This window comes from Aquila chrysaetos, chromosome 4, assembly GCF_900496995.4.
Source record: "Aquila chrysaetos chrysaetos chromosome 4, bAquChr1.4, whole genome shotgun sequence".
Classification (NCBI taxonomy): domain Eukaryota; kingdom Metazoa; phylum Chordata; class Aves; order Accipitriformes; family Accipitridae; genus Aquila; species Aquila chrysaetos.
Window position 1 is genome coordinate 25297196 of NC_044007.1, and position 18837 is coordinate 25316032.

Below are 18837 nucleotides of genomic sequence, written 5' to 3' on the forward strand. Positions count from 1 at the left end.
TCCGGCCCACCGACCCAGGGCAGCGCCCGAGGGTGAAGGCCCCATTTCGGGGGGGGATGACACCCCAGCGCATGCTGGCAGCGCTTTAAAGCAAGGCCTCGGCAAGAGGAGGAGACGGGGCTGAGCCCCGCCGAGGCGCCGGTGATGGCGGCCTGCGTGCCCCTCCTCGACCCCAAACAGGCGACCGAGCCGGAGCCGGAGCCGGAGCCGGATCCCCCGCGAGGAGCGCGGCCCGGGGAGAGCGCTGCAGCCGGGCGAGGGGCGCCGCCAGCCCCGCGCCCGCGGCGGGCAGAGCAGCCCGGGCGAGCGCTTCCCGCGCGAGGGCCCCCGGCCCCCTGTGAGGAGGAGGAGGAGGAGGCGGAAAAGGAGGAGAAGGAGGGGAGCAGAGCAAACACGCACCTTCCCCGTGCAGATCGGGCGGCAGCCGCGGCGCCCGCACCGCCTCCGCCCGGCCGGCCGGCTGGGGACCGGGGGGAGGAGGAGCCGCGGCGAGGGCTGGAAGGGGGCGGGCCGCCGCCCGGGCCCGGCTGGTGCCGGTTGCGCCGAGGCCGCCTGAAGCCGCGTGGAAGCCGCCTCGGGGCCGCCGCTGCGTTGCGTTGCGGGTGAGGCCGGGCGTCCCCCCGCTTGCCGGCGTGTCAGGCCGTGGCGCCTCGTCGGCCCCTCTGAGGCGAGGCGAGGCAGGCCCGTCCCGGGCCCTCCCGCCCGATCCCGGCCTCTCGGTGAGGCCTACAAACTCCCACCCGTGCACCACGACCAGCCGCCCTTCCCAGGGAGAAGCCCCCTCGGTGCGAGGGGGCTGCCTGCTCCACGGGGTGGCGTTTTTGTAGGGCGGGTGCGTTAGTGGGGCGAGGACATACAGCCAACAGGCGAGGCGTGAGGAGGATTTCCCGCTGCCTGCACGGTGGCAGCGGCCTCCTGCCTGGGTACTTCACAACGTGGCAGGACGCGTCGTTCCTTGGTGGTTTCCAGCACGCTGAGAGCCGTCGCTGCCTTCACACTGCTGGCAACCGAGGTAGGGCCACCGCTTCTCGCGTGGTGGCCTCCTGCACAGCACTGCACTCGTTTAAATAAAGTGTTTAAAAAAACACTTAGGTAAATGAGTGCAAATTCTTCTGTAAATAAGGTCTTAAAATGCAAACGTGGGTCTTAATCTGCAAACACTTGAATTGAAGCTCTCGACTGGTTCTACTTAAGTCAATGGGACTACCCAGGTGCTTATAGGTAAGTGTTTTTAGGATCAAAGCCCTTGGTGCATTTCCAAAAAGCTGCTGTAGCAGGCAGACGGTGAATAATTTCCCTCTAATATTCAACACAGTATTCCAATATTCATGAACTTCCTACCTGCGTGAAAAGACTGTAATACTAATGAGCTTCATGGGCATGTACCTTCAGGAGGGATTCGAAACACACTTTATTATAAGATAATGGCTGTCCCTGCCAACCTGACTCCTCCACCTGTTTATTTGAGGTGACTCATTTGTATTTTTTCACTTGCATTTTTCAGTGCACAGTCTGGATGGTACATTTTTGCAGCTGGGGCTGTGTCCTTTGCTACACAGATCATGGAGCATGGCAGTGGGATGCAACAATACCTTTCACAAACTGCGGCAGACCTTGAGAGTCCTGTTCCTTGAGGGTAACAAAATAACTGTTTCAATAAAAATGTTGCACAAGGAAATGGCTGTTAGAGATCTGCCTGTGCATGCTGTATATTCTTCACATACGGTGCCATGTAAGCTATAAGTGTCCATCTGGGACTGTATCTCTGGAAAGAGATTGTACACAGTGATTAAATAGTTATAAATGTGTCGCTGTAAGTGAAGCAAGAAAATATTCCGTCCTCAAAGTTTCGTGGCTGCTGCACCCACAACATCTTGAACTTAACTGCCAATGTATGGCTTTCCTTTTTGCTTCCAGTGAGAGAGAGAACACGGGACAGGTCTGCATGAACAAGCTCATGTAAAACTGTACTTGCAGTATTTGAATTTAGGATTGTGGTTCATTCCTGGAAGTGATTCCTTCTCTCTTCATTTGCTCCTTTTACAATTAAATCACTTTTCAAAACTTGTTTCCCATTAATTTTTCCTGAATTAGCTTCCTTTGTTTATCCTCCACAGCCAAGGAGTCGGAAGGACAAGTGATAATAAACCATCTTTTTTCCCCGTCATCAAATAGTCAGAAGGATGGAGAAATCTTGTCAAGGCTGTCATTAATCCCAGGTTAGAGGGAAAAGAGCACGCTGCTCATGTCCTTGCCTTGAGAAGCAATAAGTAAGAGCAAGTGGAGACGTAACAACAAAACTTAGAGCTCCACCCCCCAAGCCTCTTTAGCCAGCAACATGCATATATCTGTTTATGGGTTTGAAACACATCAATACCGACTTAGCCTCAGGAAAGGTATTTCCATCACACCCATCTCTTACATTATTTTCTCATATTTTGCATTATTCACTAAATGCATATTTTTGTTTACCTTTAGTTTGCAGCTTCAGGACTTTCAGATTGCTATTCTTCCCTCCTCAGGATTGTAATTGTAAATCAGGGAGAGGCTGGAGCTGAGGAGACCTGTGCTCAGTTTCCCAGACTTTATAAGCTACTATGCTGGGCAAAATCCTAGCCCCCCCCCCGCATCCAGAAATCACCATGTGATCCATCTTGCATACTTCTGAACTCATTAAGGCTATTCAGGTGCTTGAAGGTCCCCATATGGATGTATCTTTACAAGATTGCTGTGATTACGCTGGTAGGAACAGTGTCAGAGTCAAGAACTTAATACTCAAGAAAGGGATTGGATGTATATGAATGTCAAAAATAATCAGAATTATCTGATTGTAACTTGGTGCTTCAGGGAATAAGCCGGTATCTAACTGCTGGAAAGGGGAATGAAATCTAATGTGAGGACAGATGACACTTCTTACTGCTGGATCTTTTTCACCTTCTGTTATACAGTATGTGAAGCAACTGGTGGAGTGTGCTGTTAGGCACAGGATACTGCCTGAATGGATCCTGAATCTCTTCTGATAGGACAGTCACTTGGTACCATGCTTCTCCCTCCACAGAATGGGGATGATGGATGATGCTATTTCACTGTGCTTTGTTTTTCTAGTCCATTTAGGCTGCATGGCTTCTGGAGCAAGGACTGCTTCAGTGGAGCTCCGAACTTTATTGAAGTCTCTAAAATTTGACTGTGTTAAAATAACAAGAAGAAATCACAAGCATATTCACATACTAATTATTATGCAAAGTGGTGAGGGAGAGGGAAGAAAGTACAAGATTCCTTTGAAAAGCTGCCAGCACAGGTCCAAACACAAAAGGTGTTTGAAGTGGGAGCACACTGTACCAGCCTGAAGGAATTACCAATGTACCAGCTACCCTTGTTTAGAAACATGATCTCAATTTTCATTTTATGACACTTATTTACTTTACCAAAGCATTTTCTGTGTTTTGACTCAGTCTCCCAAAAGTCTCCTCTAGGTCCACATTGTATTTCAGTACCACTAGAAGGTGTTTTCTTCATTTAAAAATTTTTCTTTGTTGTCTTGCACTGTAGGCAGGTAGATATGGACTGCTAATCAATGCAAACTTCAGCTTTTATTTCCTCTTCTTTTTCAGTTAAAGGAGCTGAAAAGAAATATTCCTAAGTTTCCAAGAAGCACTGTTTTTCAGTTCTTCCTAGGAAGAAGTGTTCAAGCTTCACCCTGACTTGTATGTCTTTCCACTTATGCAGCCTGGCAGCAAATAAATATATCCTAATAGTGGATAGAATGGGGAAAAAGATAGGGATATTGTGAAAGAAAAACAGCAAGCACCTCATGGCATGTACTCGTCCACACAATTCTGCTAGCTTTTCTGCTGCTGTGTCAGAGACTTGTTTTTTTCGGGTATCAAGAGCAGCATCAGCTGAGAGGAGAACGTCTGCCTGCAGTGGGTTGGTAGGGTGTGCTTGCTTGGGACACATCTTAGCTGGGGCCTGTCCAGTGCTATACAGGTTTACAGTCAGAAGTCAGCATTGGTTGCCCTGAGTTTCTATGCATTCTCATACTAAGTTGATGTAAGCCAACAAAATTCAGCCTCTCCTGACAAGGTGAAATCTCCTTTCTGAAGAACACAAGCCAACATATAGCCACTAGCAAAATGCCACTGTATACATGCTCCAAGAACATAGCGATGTTGGCAGCTGCAAGCCCTGGGTCCTTACTCGGTGTGCAGCAGCCCTTCTGCTGTTACGGCCTCTTGCAGTAAGGGCATGCAGCACCTCAAAAAAGCAGTGATGAACACACATGCTCCAGGGACATAAAAATGTCAGCAACTCGTGACCCCACTGAAGTTCTGGCAGCAAAACTTGCCAATAAGACATAGCCTGGCAGAGTAATTTCTCCTGCAGATTACTACAGGTTTACTTACAGGGGCAATGGGTTTGCCATGCCACAGAAAGGGTTTTGTTAAGCATTGGTGGAAAGTGTTTCCACTTGAATGTCCTTATAAACTGTGTGACTTATGCTGCCATGTGTAGAGAGCAGAGCATGGGCACCTGATGTAAAACCAGAGGTGCAAGGAGCCCTCTCTCTGCATTCCTGTGGATCTCCAGTCTCCGGGTAGCAAATGGTCCAGCAATATACGTGAGTCTTCTTCCATTCCTGTGTTTACAAACCAAAGGCATTTGGATGCCTAACATCAATTATCATATATTTGCATTAAAAATACATTAAATACTGGTCTAAATAACTTTTCTTATGATGAAGGAATTAAATTATAGTTTCTTTCAGCAACTCTCTCCACTACAGCTAGGTACCTTTATTCATCTCAATATTTTTGTGAGGATAAAATCCAGGTTCAACTTATTCAACACATATTTTTCCCAAACAAGTTTAAATCCATAGATACTTTTAAAAACACAGATAAAATAATACATCTTTTATTTCTGGATATATGGACTTAGAGTAAAGGGAATCCTCTACCCTGCTGTGTACCAAAGCAGCCCTTTTTTCGTAACACACCGACTGTAACGGTGAGTTCCAAGTTCAAAGGCCCCTCACTACAGGAAAGACATTGAGGTGCTGGAGCTTGTCCAGAGAAGGGCAACGAAGCTGGTGAGGGGCCTGGAGCACAAGTCTTACAAGGAGCGACTGAGGGAACTGGGGTTGTTTAGTCTGGAGAAAAGGAGGCTGAGGGGAGACCTTATTGCTCTCTACAACTACCTGAAAGGAGGTTGTAGTGAGCTGGCTGCTGGTCTCTTCTGTCAGGTGGCTGGAGATAGGATGAGAGGAAATGGCCTCAAGTTGTGCCAGGGGAGGTTTAGATTGGATATTAGGAAAAATTTCTCTACTGAAAGGCTTGTCAGGCATTGGAACAGGCTGCCCAGGGAAGTGGTGGTGTCACCATCCCTGGAGGTATTCAAAAAACACGTAGACAAGGCACTTCAAGACATGTTTTAGTGGGCATGGTGTGGGAACATATTTAGCTAACGGTCACAAGAGCATTCCAGATGCCTTTAGAAGGCCTTGAACAGAATAAACAAGAAGACAAAAATAAGAAAGATACCAATTAGAAGAACACAGGTGCCCATTCCACGATAAAGGGAACTTGGCACAAAGAGCCTCAATTCGGCAGTTTATCTTGACCAATTAGACTGAGACAAGTCTCGCATGTTTTAGTTAGTATAACCAATTATGTCTTATGTTTATGTGCGTGTACAGTGTTGATATAACCAATCATTAAGTGTAACTAGGCGCGTGGACAGTGCGTGAATAATGTGTGTAACCAATAGTAAAATAGCTAAACGCATGTACGGATGTAACCAATGTATAAAATGATGTCTGATGCTCTAGTAAAGGGTCTTCAACTATGATCATATTGATCTGTCGTTGAGTCCATGATTATGCTCCCGCAGGCATGGTGGTCTTGGGTTGGCGGTTGGACTCCATGATCTTAAATGTCTTTTCCAAACTAAACGATTCTATGATGCTAAAGGACATCCAGTGCAACCCCACTGCCCTGCATGAAAACACAGTTACTCCCTGGGCACAGCTTGGGCTGGGTTGAACTGTGTTGAAAACGTTACAGACTGTCTTTGTACAGGATGAGCCAAGAAAACATCCATCTAACAGAGGCAGATGGGAGGCTGAGCAGGAGTGTGACTTCTCTGGATAATGATGCTTCAGCCAGCCATTGTACTGTATTGGGAAGGGGAGTGTTCTTGGAGTGTCGGATACTAGACAGATGGACAGAAACTGAGTGCCAAAATAGCTTGTTACCAGCTGAACAGGCCCAAAAGTGAGAGGTGTTTTATTTAGTGGTAGGTTTTGAATGCAAACAGACACAACTCCCCACTCTGTGTAGATGCATGCTCTGAGACCCAGCTTCACCAATATCTCATTCTAGGTTTAACTGCAAGACTCTGAACAGGCTGCTGAAGTCAAGCAGAGATAATACAGCATTAATAATTTAAACTTCAAAAAAATGTGATTCTGCAAGAGAGTCAATGTGTTACTATTAAAACTAACTAAAGTTTTGGAGTCCTTTTCTGATCCTCTACGGTATATATTTAGAAGATGGCATGATTCTTACTCAAATTTGCAAATTCTGTCTGATCACAGTTTGAAAGCTTTGATACACATGCTGGAAAGTGAAAAGCTGATATACTAAGAGCTTGTGTAAAAGAATATATTGCTTATTTAAGGACAGGTACAGTATTTCTTAGAATCTAGAAGAGCCAGAGCTGAACAAGTCTACAGAGTTTCAGAATCTGCATTAAAAGTCCCATCAGCAAAGGCTGAAGTAAAATTCCACTTAGCTTTTAGTCATTGAATGTGTGTTATCAAAAGCACAGACTGGCAGAGAAAAATTGATGATTTCTACTGCCAGAGCTGTTACAAAAATCAAACCATGAATTGGGAGAAAAGTCACATGGCTGAGCACCTGTAACCAGTTTTTGAGATGATAAAAGAAAACTTTAGACTCTTTGACAGCTCTTCTGTAGGTATAAAATTCTCTCTTTTTTTTTTTTTTCATTTTCAGGCTTTTTTTTTAAAAAAACACTTAGAAGCTGAAAAAGCAGGAAAGCTTGTACTCTTCCAACCTATGGGAAAAAAGAAGAAAGATTGAGACCTACTGGTTTTAAAGTCTTAACAGACATTGTGATTGGAATTACTCAATTCAATTCAGTAACTAGCAAAAATGCTTTTGCCTAGTAAATAAGTTACTTCCAATAATTACATATGCTTTGAAGTCAAAATGTTTTTGCTAATCTTTGTTCTGATGTGCTTAGTATATTTTACTTTATAAGAAGCGGTAATTTTGTGCATTCTTAATGAAGTCTCAATTTCCATTGAAAAGCAAGTTGAAACAAATAAAAGCTATAAACTGAATCAGCTGGTAAATAAATATTTATTTACCATTTCTAACATAACAGAATGGAAAAACTAGAATATAAAAATGGAAGTTAAGCTTTGTAATAGCATAAATATGTAAATAGTGTGTGCTCCTGCAGAGCAAAAAGAAGTACAAAATTTACTGTAAAGATTAAATTAAATTACAAGTTAACAAGTTGCCTTGTTTACCAGCCAGTGAAAACCAATTTTCTTTAGGAAAATACCTGAGCACATGCAAAACAAGGTGAAAGCTGATGATTTAAAGAAAGGTTTCTTGCTGCTGCTTTGATTGTAGTCAATGATATAAGCTGTCTGTGATTCTCAGGGAAGGTTTTCCTATGGGATAGAGCTCAGATAATGAAGATTTACTAGAACTGTTCCTGAAGCCTTGCCTCACCTGCATGAAGGTGGCACCTCTGCTAGCCTGGCAGTGAGGCACCAGGTCAAGGCAGGGTCCTTCATTCAAGCTTTTTGGTCTCAGCAGGAGTTAAGCTGTGCCCTCAGCCATCCGAGACTTGGCCCCAGAAGCTGTTCCTTCCCAAGAAGAGGTTTTTCCCCAAGTCAGCATTAACTCAGCTGGCACTGTGAGCTGGTCCAGAAGGAAGCACATGCTCCACTTCTCTTCCTTTCACAAGAGACTCTTCTGTTAGCTCTGCGGTAACGAAAATTATAGGGATGAATGATGAAAACTGAACTTTGGGCTGTTTTACATTCTTTCAGTACTGTTTAGTGTGATGGTTGTTGACTTCTCCCCTGCCACTATATTTAGAAAGGGGAGTAGGAAGGAGATGAGTGCTAGTATTATAGGTTATGACACAAAAACATAAGAAAGTAAGACTGTTCCCATTTCTCTTTGGTATCCTCTGGGGAGCTGCAGTGTTTAGAGAAAGCTCCTGTTCTACCGCAGGAGCTCAGGAAAATGGGCACCAAACTTTGTTTAGACTCTAGGACTACATATGGCCATACAAGGTGGGTGGGTAACTAGGACACAGAACTTCTTCCTCCACTGAGCTTAGTTTCCCACCACTAGATAAGCTTCAAGTAGCTTGTCTGGTGGAATTACTGTTCCTTAGACGTCAGTCCTTGGATTAAAAATAGAAAAAAATCAGAAGCTTCCTCTGCATTCAACAAATCAACAAAAGATCCATGGGAAAAAAATTGCATAATGCCCCAGAAGAAATCTAAATGAATTTAAGTCACCCCCTACAGAGAACTTGGGCTCTGTTTGTTTTCAACAAACTCTTACAGGTTTTGCAATATTTTTCTGGAAGTTTTTCACAAGCATTCCTACTTCTTCTGACTCTGGGCCGGGGCTGAACTGCCAGGCTGGAGAAATTCTTTGGACCTGACCTTCAGCCATGAGAGACAGCGGCCCTCAGGCCCAGCCCAACTACAGCACAGTTTTTAAGCTGCAACATGAATTAAAAAAGTCAAGAGCTCTGCAGGCTATGCCATGAACACATTTGATATTGAAGGAGTTAGGGGGAGTGAAAGCTTGACATCTCCCAAGCACAGAAAAGAAACGGAAAGTTGCTTCAATACACAACAGCACATCTCAACTGCAAAGCCCCGGTTGCATGTCTCATCCGTTTCTTCCCAACTCCCATGGACAAAAGACAAGCCAGACCCTTCCAAGTGCAATGCAGCACCCCAATCGTTGCCTCCTGCCACACTCCCAGCACCTCCTGTGGGCAGCAGAAGTTGTGTGGGCTCAACGCTGCAGGTCCTCCACCCGTTTTGCTGTAGTAGTTCTCTGCAAATCAGGGGGGTGAGCAGCCAGCAGAAGCTGCGACTGGCAACATCTGCAACAGGTAGCACAGACCTCCGATGTGCTGGGAAGCTGTGTGCAACCAAGAGCGTCTCTCAGCGTATGACACCAACACCTGCCCACTCTCCTGCCTACAGATTCTCTCTGTTAAGAGCAAATTCAGTGTGACAGCAACAACTCAAGAAAACAAAATGCCTTTTAAGTTCCAGTGGAAAATGTGGGCTGTCAGGACAGCTTCTCTTCCTGCCTTCTTTCCACTCACCCCAAATTAATGTCTGTAGTTCTGCATAGGGCCCTATCCCTCCTCCCCCATCCCTGCTAGAAACTAAGCTCAGATACTGCAAACACACAGAGGGTTTTTCAGATTTCCACCCACGCGAGGAGCTACTCTGCACATCCGATGCACATGTGAAATTGGTTCACAGGGGTCAGGGCAGGAGCCCACGTTTCCATTTCTAGCTCTACTGAGCTTAAGATTTATCATTTGTTTGTTTTCAAAGCAAAAAACATACAACTTACTTTACTTCACAGAGGAAGAAATCTTGGCAAAGCATCTTTTCCACTGGCAGGGTTGGGTTACAGCTCCCCCACTCCCACCCACACAGCTGAACCCAGCGCCTGGTCAGCCCAAGACTCAGGAGGAAATGAAATGCACATGTCAGCCTCCCCGCTCTCCCGCTCCAGTTCCTTAGCAAAACCGCTCTTCTGCTCCAGCCACGAACCATCCCGGGACCAGAAGGTGTGCCAAGGAGAGGGATACTTGCTATATCTTTTCTCAGACAAACTGTACAGCAAAGTCATGCTTCCCAAACCTGAAGAAAGTTTTGGAAAGGCAATGCTCTAGAAGTTCACAGCACAGAGTTTTCACACCAAGGTTCAGAGCTCTGTGACGCACAGGCAAGAGCTTAAATGTAACAAAAATAATATTAAAGCTCATGAAAAATAGACAACTTATTGCAAATTCGTTAAAGGCAATGATGCCAGTCTGATTAAGTAAGCACTAAGTAACAAATATAACTGATTGCAAGTTTTAAAAAAATTGCTATATTATTTCAATCTGTAAGAATAATAGTTTCCCGAGAGATCTTTTTCCCCTCAGATTCCTTTTCCCTTCTCCTTGTTTGCTTTTTTGAGCAAGGAATATAATACTCAGCACACTATCATCCTCTCCTTCACACCAATAGTTTTTGTTTAATGTTTACCTGGATACTTCTTTCTTACAAAAGTTTCCTGTATTCCGTATGTTGCTTAAAAATAGTATCTATCATTTAAGACTGCACTCCACCATCATTTCAATACATAGCTCCAAGGGAAAAAAAGAGCAACAACTAGCCAAAGTTACAAATACGCTATTCTCCTGTTAGGAGATACAAGAGGACAATTTTGGTTTTAATTTATCCTATTTCAATGAAGTGCAAAGCCCAAAGTGAAGAAAAAGCTAGCTATGCGGCCTGTAAACATGAGCTACAATTCACTCGTAAAGCTGGCAAGCAGAGGAACCAGGAACTCAACTTCTGAAGTTATTTTTCCATGAATAAAGCAAAGGCCAGAGACTTCTTTTAACAAAACCTTTACATTACTTGCATTGGGCTTCATTTGCAAAGAATCTAAGAGGAAGTAACCATTTATAACCCAGGGTAAATCAAAGCAAAATGGCATTTTGATGAACACTAGAGCCTATCAATCACAGGAGACACCTCATCAGGTTGCTGAGGAATTTCAGAGCTGCTACAGCGGCTCCAGCAGAGAAGAGCCAAGGGTCTCCAGGAAAAGCCATCCCAGAGGTACAGATGCCGCTGCTAGCTGCGGGCAGGCGGCGCAGCATCCACAGCCTGGCACCGGGACTCCCAGCTGCCCAGCAACATCCATGAGTAGCCAGAGTATTGCTAGAAACACATCCAGGAAGGGGAGAACAAAAGGGAAGCAAAACCAAAGACCAACTCATGGTAGGAAGCCTCAGTGTGAGAGATGCACATTCAGCTGCCGATTTCTTCTGAACAGTGTTGCTGGAAGCCGGGTGCCTGCATCAGCCTGGTTTTTGAACTGATGAAAACTGAACTGATGTTTATAATTGAGATGATAGCTCTGTTTGAAATTTTCCCTAATAGTACGGTTTGGCACTGAAAACAGAAAGGCAAAGAGATCGTGAGATGATAAATGCTACTATCATGCCTACTGCATGTTAAAGTTTCGGGTTTTTGTTAGGGAGGGTGGGAGGACTGCGATACTTTAAGTCCGTGTACATAGCTGAAACATTAAACCTCTTCTGCATATAACAGAGTGGATAATGGATGTGTAGGGGGAAAAAAGGCGAGTGGTGAAATAGAGCTGAAACTTTACCATTGCTTCTGCTTGTAAGCAGACGCGGGAGGAACCAGACAAGCATAATATTTGGTAGCCTGCATAATTACAACAGATGTCTGCATTGGATAAAGTGTCCTCTACATAAGGTATAGAGGCAGAGTCTAACATATATAAATAAAAAGCAAATAGCTTCTCAATATCAATTTGCTTATGAAGGAGGAGACAATTCATCTGGTGTTTCATATTTATAGCTATACTTACAGCGATATTCATTGCACCCTTAAAGAAAATTCAGATCTACTACCTTAAGCAAAGTAGGCTTCAAAAAACTGGATGTCAGACTATACAAATAAAGTATTAGTTTAGGCATGGTAGACTTTATTTTGGCACTTGAACAAATGCTTTATTTTACAGCAGTGGCACAGCATTTGCCAGAAAATTTCTTTTCTTGGCACAGTTATTTCAAGCAGTTATTTTACTAATTGAATTTCACTAAATATTGCACAATAAGATATACCTGTTAAATTCTTACCCTGTTTTTACTTGTTGAACTTGTATGGCTTTGAAAAACTTGCCAGTAAGTATAAGTAATTTAAAAAGCAATATATTAAATATTTTAGCACAGGATAGCATTCGTTTGTTCCTAAATGACCACTGAACTTGGGACAGCAACAAATACAAGTTAGGCAACTCTTATCTGAAGAGCTACCAGATCTTATTTACAATACATTGCCATTTCTGAGAAGCAGTTCGGCTTGACGTCCTGGACACCTATATTTTGGAAATCTCGAAAATAAAAAATGAGGAGGTTAACAGAGCAGAAGACGAAGCCATTTGTCTGTTACAAAGCATAATATAAGGAGGCAGACTATCATCTTCTCCACGTGTCCCTCTATCCAACACCTATCTGAGGTCTAAGCAACAGAGCCTTTTCTCTTCTACTGAGAATATTTCTTTCTTCTCTTATGAAGATACTCCACTTGTCTCAACTCTTCTGCTGGAGTCCGAGCAGAATAAACCAAAGTTTTCCAAAAGGCCAGGCAAAAAACAAACCTGAACAACAAATCAAAACCTGATATACACAATAAATGAACCCGGGCACTTCTTTGAATTTTACAGTATGGAAAACAACATTTGCAGGAAGAACAGGTCTGTGTCAATACTGCCATTAAATATAATGCAAAGGTTGAATGACTCGTAACTCACACACCAGATGCAAGACAGAAACATTCCCGCTTTTCTCTGTCACTTGTGCAATGCATCTGGTCTGAGGATCAGCCTGATCAACAGCCTTTTTTTTTTGGTCTGGGTTTTTAAGATCTACTAGATGTAGTCTGTGACATTAAAACATAAGCAAGCAGACATAAAATGAAAAGCGTACAAAAGTATATCACAATGGAATTCTCAGTATTAGGCCACATGATTTATTCAGTAGTGTTTATGTTCCCAAATTACAATTATGTCTACCCATGTAAGACTACAAAAGTTACCATTAGAATTGTCTGTGCTTATAAAATACCAACATTTTCTTTTACTGTTATATACTCATTAACACCAGTCTGCGACGAGTTACATATAATCATAGGCACTTCAAAGGCTTTAAAAGACTTTTACAACTTAAATGCATTTTTAAAGAACAAAAATTTAAACCCCTACTTGTACCTTCAAATTGCAAATAATTAACAAATACAGTGGCCATAGAAATCTGCAGCAACTTCTCAAAATACTGTTAGAGTCTTTGGGTTTGCTTAGATTTGTCAGTAGCTTACTCCAAATCTTCCTTACAGGAGATTTGTTTAGTAAGAACACGACTATACAGTTTGTAGTAATAATCCAATTTTACACATTAATTTGCTGTTACAAATCTCACTGAAGCTACAGGTACGCTGAGAAACAATGCAAAGTGTAAAATTGATATTCTGACACTTAAATTTATACAAAGTGGAGGTTAAAGTTTACGTAGCTGAAAAATTACATTTACACTAAAAGTTACTGTTATCTGAATTATCTGAAGACAAATTGCACCATGACAACTACAAAAAGGCATTTTTTTGGAAACAGATAAATTAATGAAATAAAATCTAACTTGTAAGATCAATCTGAGACATGCCGACAAAAATTAAACAACTTTCATTGAACCATAGGATAAAACAATAATTTTCATTATTTTATATTTATGCATAAAGTTTTAAAAATGATTCAGTGAACATCAATGGTTTTATAAAATAATGCTTTGCCACTGTTATTCACAGAACACTGCAAATGTTAAGTTTTAATTTTACATTTTTAAAGGAATACATGAAAAGTTTTAAATACAATGGGATTTTATCATAAAGGTGCCATAATGGCTCTTTAATGAAAAAAAAAAAAAAATCTTCATTATTCTATGCAAAAGCTTTATTTAAAAAAGTTCAGTGATCTCATAAATAGAGACACTAAATAGGAATTTTACGCATAAAACTCCTTAGTAGGTGCCTTTTGATAGGCAGCACAGGATGGTTTACGTTCACCAAGGTCGTAACTGCCTTCATCCTTCTTTCTCATGCGATATACCAGCAGCAGGATAAGGAAGATTGCGAAAAGAAAACCGATAACTCCACCAGCAATAACAGCTGTAATCAAAGAAACAAAGATTCACAATATGCCAGAAAAACAAGTTTAACACCATGTTTCTTTTTCATCTCACACAATGAGTTTGCCATTATTTTCAAATTGCAGAAAAGGGCTCCCATTATGCAACTGTCTTGATTATTAGTATCCTGAAATATATTCTCAGAAAGCCTGTCTGTGTTTATGAAGGCAATCATTTAAAAGGACATTGCACCTACAAGTCAACATCCAACAACCCACAGTACTAAAAAGGTTATCAAAAATTTTCCAAAACCTCAATTAAGAAAGCCGCCAATACTGCCAGAGCATAAAGTTGTCTTAATTTATAATAATAACATTTTTTTCAAACTCATTTTTCAACAGTTAACATTTTCAGCCTTAAAAGAACTATTTTGTTACACTAGCCAAGAAATGGGATTTCCCTTTTCTCCATCAGTTTTCACTCTGACTCTAGACTGAAATGAATTTCCCGTTGATGAGTAATAGGAGAGAACATTTCATGTACCTGTAGGAACAGAGGCATTGCATTCATCATGCACTAGCGAGTGTGTAGAAAGTATCAACTCTAACTAGACTTCAAGAGCAAACCTACATGCTTCCATTGATGTGGGTATTAAGGCTATTTCACATTTGGATGCTCATAGGAAGATGTTGTCCAAACCTGTGTGACTTTCATGGGTCCCAACACCCCCTCTGAGGACATGGGGGAAAAGTATACCTGTAAACACTGTTCTTATGCCACAAAAACCTCCCATGCAGTGAAAGCATTGGTGGCCAGCCTGTGCCTCCCTGGGTTATGCATGGAAATAGACCCTCTGTATCCTAAGGACCGTGCTCCTCCATCCCTCTCCATCCACCCACCCCTGCCATGAGCTCCTCCCAGGCCGTGTCCATCTGCACCAGATGCACCAGACAGCAATGTGCTCTTGGTAGTGTGAGTGAGAAATACATTTCTACACTGCAAGCATCAATCCAAATTGCAACTCCCTTTCTGAGCTGTGGAAGCTCCAGATATTAAGCAGGCAGTATTTAACTTGTGGGCGACAAATCAATTAGCAACAGACTTCACTATTAATTAACTCCAGAAGATGCCCGTCTCATTCTCATCAAATCAACCACTGGCTACCCGCTATGAACATGTTTAAGAATCTACCAATAAAACACTAATGTTGAGTTTGCATTATTTGATATGGATTCCCTCTGTTTTCTGTGGCATTTCTGGTGAGATAGACCTTGGCAAATGCCGCCTCACCTGCCAGAACTTCTGTTCTCTGGAAGAGGTTTTCTGAATGCTTCTCAGTGAACACGTCAGTGTCATCCCCTGGCTCATCACTCTTTTTCTTGGCATCTGTCTCAGGCCTTTCCTCTTTATCAATTTCTTCAGGTGACTGTGGCACAAAAAGGAAAACAGAGCATCGTTTACAGACAGGGCACACCACAAGTCAGCACAGTCACTGCCCGTCATGGGCAGCCATGAAGCTGTGGCTCTACACACGTACTCCACAATACTGACAAACACAACACACGGGAAGTTTTTTGATCACAGAAAGCTGTGCCAGACATTGTAACTGGATCTATTTGTCGTCATGATGTCAGAATGAAAAACACTATCCACAAGTTTAAAACCCCCAAAAGTATATTTAGCAAACAGCTGCTAAATATTGCCTGTGTTTATCAGAATAACAGCCTCTGAATGAAATAACAATTCTGAAATTAACACATCAGGTATGTTATATTCAGAATGCCTTTGAGGGTAACTTAGACAACATTACCTATGGTAGTAGAAGGGAATACTGAAATAGTAAATGGAACCTGGCAAGTGTTCAAACTACAGCCAACCACACAACATTCTCCTCTGAGAAGGGAAGTTTCATGCAGAATTTTTTAATAACTCCTTGAGAGATGCAAAAAAGGTACAGCTCAGACCCAAAGGTGTCATGAGAAACTCTTGTGTATCATGAGATATTCTTTTTTGCATCTCTTCTTTCATGTGAAATCCAGACAGCCCTATAGAGACTTTCTAGTAGGAATGAAACCGAGCAGCTCTGTATTCATTTAAAAGGCTGCAGTAGCATTAAGTAAAGTTTGTGGGGGCATTTAATCCATATAAATCAAACAAAGTTAACATCAAGCTATCAAAGGGGTACAGTGGAACCATTTTAAATGGTGTTGCTCTCCAGACACGCACCTTTGTTTGTGCAGGCACCTTGGTCTGCATTTTCACCGTGGTGGTCTCAGCCCTAGATGCATCACTAGTTGTCGGTAATTTTGGAAGTGTTCTGGATGTTGTTATCACTGAACTATCCTCATCTTCTTCGGCACCTGGAGACAAAAAAGGTGACATTTCACTGCCCTGTGAAATTCTTCCAGACCAATTACATTTTTTATTATGACACTAAGGTAGGGGTGCTTGCACAGCCCACCCAAGGCAAATGGCCTAGATGACAATGCCTGCTAAGATAATGATGCGAGTGCAAACAGAGTGCCCCAAACTGTCAGGGAGATATTTGCCCCAAGTGATCCCATGAAAGAGGAAGGGAGGCCACCAGCTGGATTAAGCAGTAACCAGGAAATTACCATGATATTTTTGAAACAGAAGGAACCAGCCTGAAAAGAAGTTTGAAAAAAGCATAAACACTTGTAACGGGGGAGAGACCCTGGAGCTAAGGCAGCCGCTGTCAGGGCTGGTGTGACTATCTGACATGGCCCCGTGGCAGCGGGGGCTCTGCCAGGGCTTGGCAGTGCCACTCCCCAACCTCATGGCTGCTCCCAGCAGCCACCTCTAGCTCTCCACAGGGGCACCCCCGGGACCTGCACCCTGGGGGCACAGGGTCACCTCCTGGGGGTGGCAGGAGGTGGTGGGGCCCCGGGATCACATGGGGCTGGGGGCACCCACATCCCCCACAGCGGAGGACTGTGGGCAGGGGGTCCTGCACACCCAGAGGAGGGGAGCTTGCACACCCCACGCCTGCGAGAGGGATGTGTGTGTGCACACAAGTCTTTGTGTGCCTGTGGCACATGTTGGGATCAGTTACAGAAGGGGGGTTGGAAACTTGTAGTTGCATATGACCATTTTGTAAGTGACTGGCATTGTGGTTATCTGTTGTATTGCTGATATTGAGCCCCAAACTATAGTTCAATGATCACCAGATAATTACATGTCATAAACAAATCAATCAAAGAACTTCTTTAATCCTCACTTGACTTAAACTACATGAACTGAACAGTTTTTCCCTGTAACACACTGCTTCAACAACAAAATCTCTCCTATGCAGCAAATCTGTTAAATCCTCAAACATAAAAAAACAAGTAGTTTCTACCCACAGGAAGACTGCTATTATTTTATGTTTCAGTCACTAGGAATTCACATGTTTTTAAACTCCACATAATTCAGAAGCCTTTTTCTTTTGAAATAAAGAGTAAGAGGATAGAAAACTCCCTAAAGATGACCTTAAATTTAATTTCCTCCACATTCAAAGCCCTGCTGGAGTATGAAGGCTCCTTTAGAATAAGATAATGGACATGTCTAATAAATATCCTTTAGTGATACTGGAAGGAAGAAGACACAGACAAGAGACTAAATTATTGCAAGACCTGAAAGAGAAAAAGAATCAACCTCTTCTTGGACCACTCCTTACGAATCTCAATGTGTTCTGCTCATTACAGCCACCGGTTACCCAAGTAACCATTGGGCAATAAATCCAGCAAATGTCCATAAGAGTAATTCCTAACAAATAAAAATATATCCTCTAACAGCAGAATGGTATGACTCACTCATTCCAAACTCACCTTTTATCTTATTTTTGTAGTGAAAGAAAACAGGCTGAAAATACGAGCGCAATAGCAAAGTTTTGAACTCACAGTCAAGAATTATATACGTTTGGCATTGAAAGGAAGGGTGTTAACAAGACAATAACTAAAACAATTTCTGTACTGTAGAAAAGAATATTTGGAATCATTAAAAAAAGTACTACATTAAAGCTACCGGCACATAATAATACTGGAAAAACCTTCAGAGATACCAAAATTACAGTGCAACCTCCAGAATAAAGACCTCACAACAAGAATTAGGTATTTTCCTGAAATGCTACTCAAAGATCAAAAAAACAACATCCTTCTTCAAAACAGAGGTGAGGAAAAGCATCCAACAGGAAAAATTTTCTGGCTTTGCCTCAAGAGTTTTCTTTGAGAAATAAGGGCCCAAAGGATAGCTCGGCCTGCTTTACCTTCCAAAGTTCCTCCAAATTACACAAGACTTTCACAGCCAAGGAAATTAAAATTGATGATCAGATTAGAGATCTGATGAAACACACTTTGAGAGTACAGAACTTTATTTTCTTCTTTTTATGAAATGATAAGTCCCATTTAATCACAACTGCTCCTCCAAATCCTTAAATGCCACTTTCGCTTTAGGCCATGGTTGTGTCTGCCAGATAAAATGGTGAGCATTAAAGGTCTGAACCTCTCTCGCTATGGAGGATGCAGATCTCCAGTCTCTCAACAACTGGGTGACTAATCTAGCTCCTGGACTAGTTGCTAGATTTGCACCAAAGGTACCCAACTCCTCTTCCACATGGCCTCAGGTGAGTCCTGACAATCCCCAAAACACCTGGGCACCTATCGTTTAGGCCTGACTCAGGTACTGGCTCAGACACATCCCTATGGTTCCTGCTTTCTAATTAGCTTTATCTAGACAGGTCTCTGCTTGGCTTGGAGTAGGTCTAAACAAGGGGAAGGCATTTCCTTTGCTAAACAGAGTAGTATTCTCAGAATAACCCATAAATAG

At 42.6% G+C, this 18837-nt stretch overlaps 2 protein-coding genes across 3 annotated transcripts in view; both read right to left on the minus strand.

Moving 5' to 3' along the window:
• The window catches only part of CPQ (carboxypeptidase Q), a 166141-nt gene extending 165507 nt beyond the window's left edge, over window positions 1-634 (minus strand). For both annotated transcript variants that reach the window (XM_030012612.2, XM_030012613.2), the window contains exon 1: window positions 400-634. The gene's annotated coding sequence lies outside the window, so the exon portion shown is untranslated. The remainder of the gene's footprint in view (window positions 1-399) is intronic.
• An 11164-nt stretch (window positions 635-11798) lies between these two features.
• The window catches only part of SDC2 (syndecan 2), a 59933-nt gene continuing 52894 nt past the window's right edge, over window positions 11799-18837 (minus strand). Inside the window, exons 3-5 of the mRNA XM_030012271.2 lie at window positions 16240-16373; window positions 15304-15439; window positions 11799-14053 (exon numbers count right to left, since the gene is read on the minus strand). Coding sequence (XP_029868131.1) covers window positions 13890-14053; window positions 15304-15439; window positions 16240-16373 — 434 coding nt within the window. The 3' untranslated portion in view covers window positions 11799-13889. The remainder of the gene's footprint in view (window positions 14054-15303; window positions 15440-16239; window positions 16374-18837) is intronic.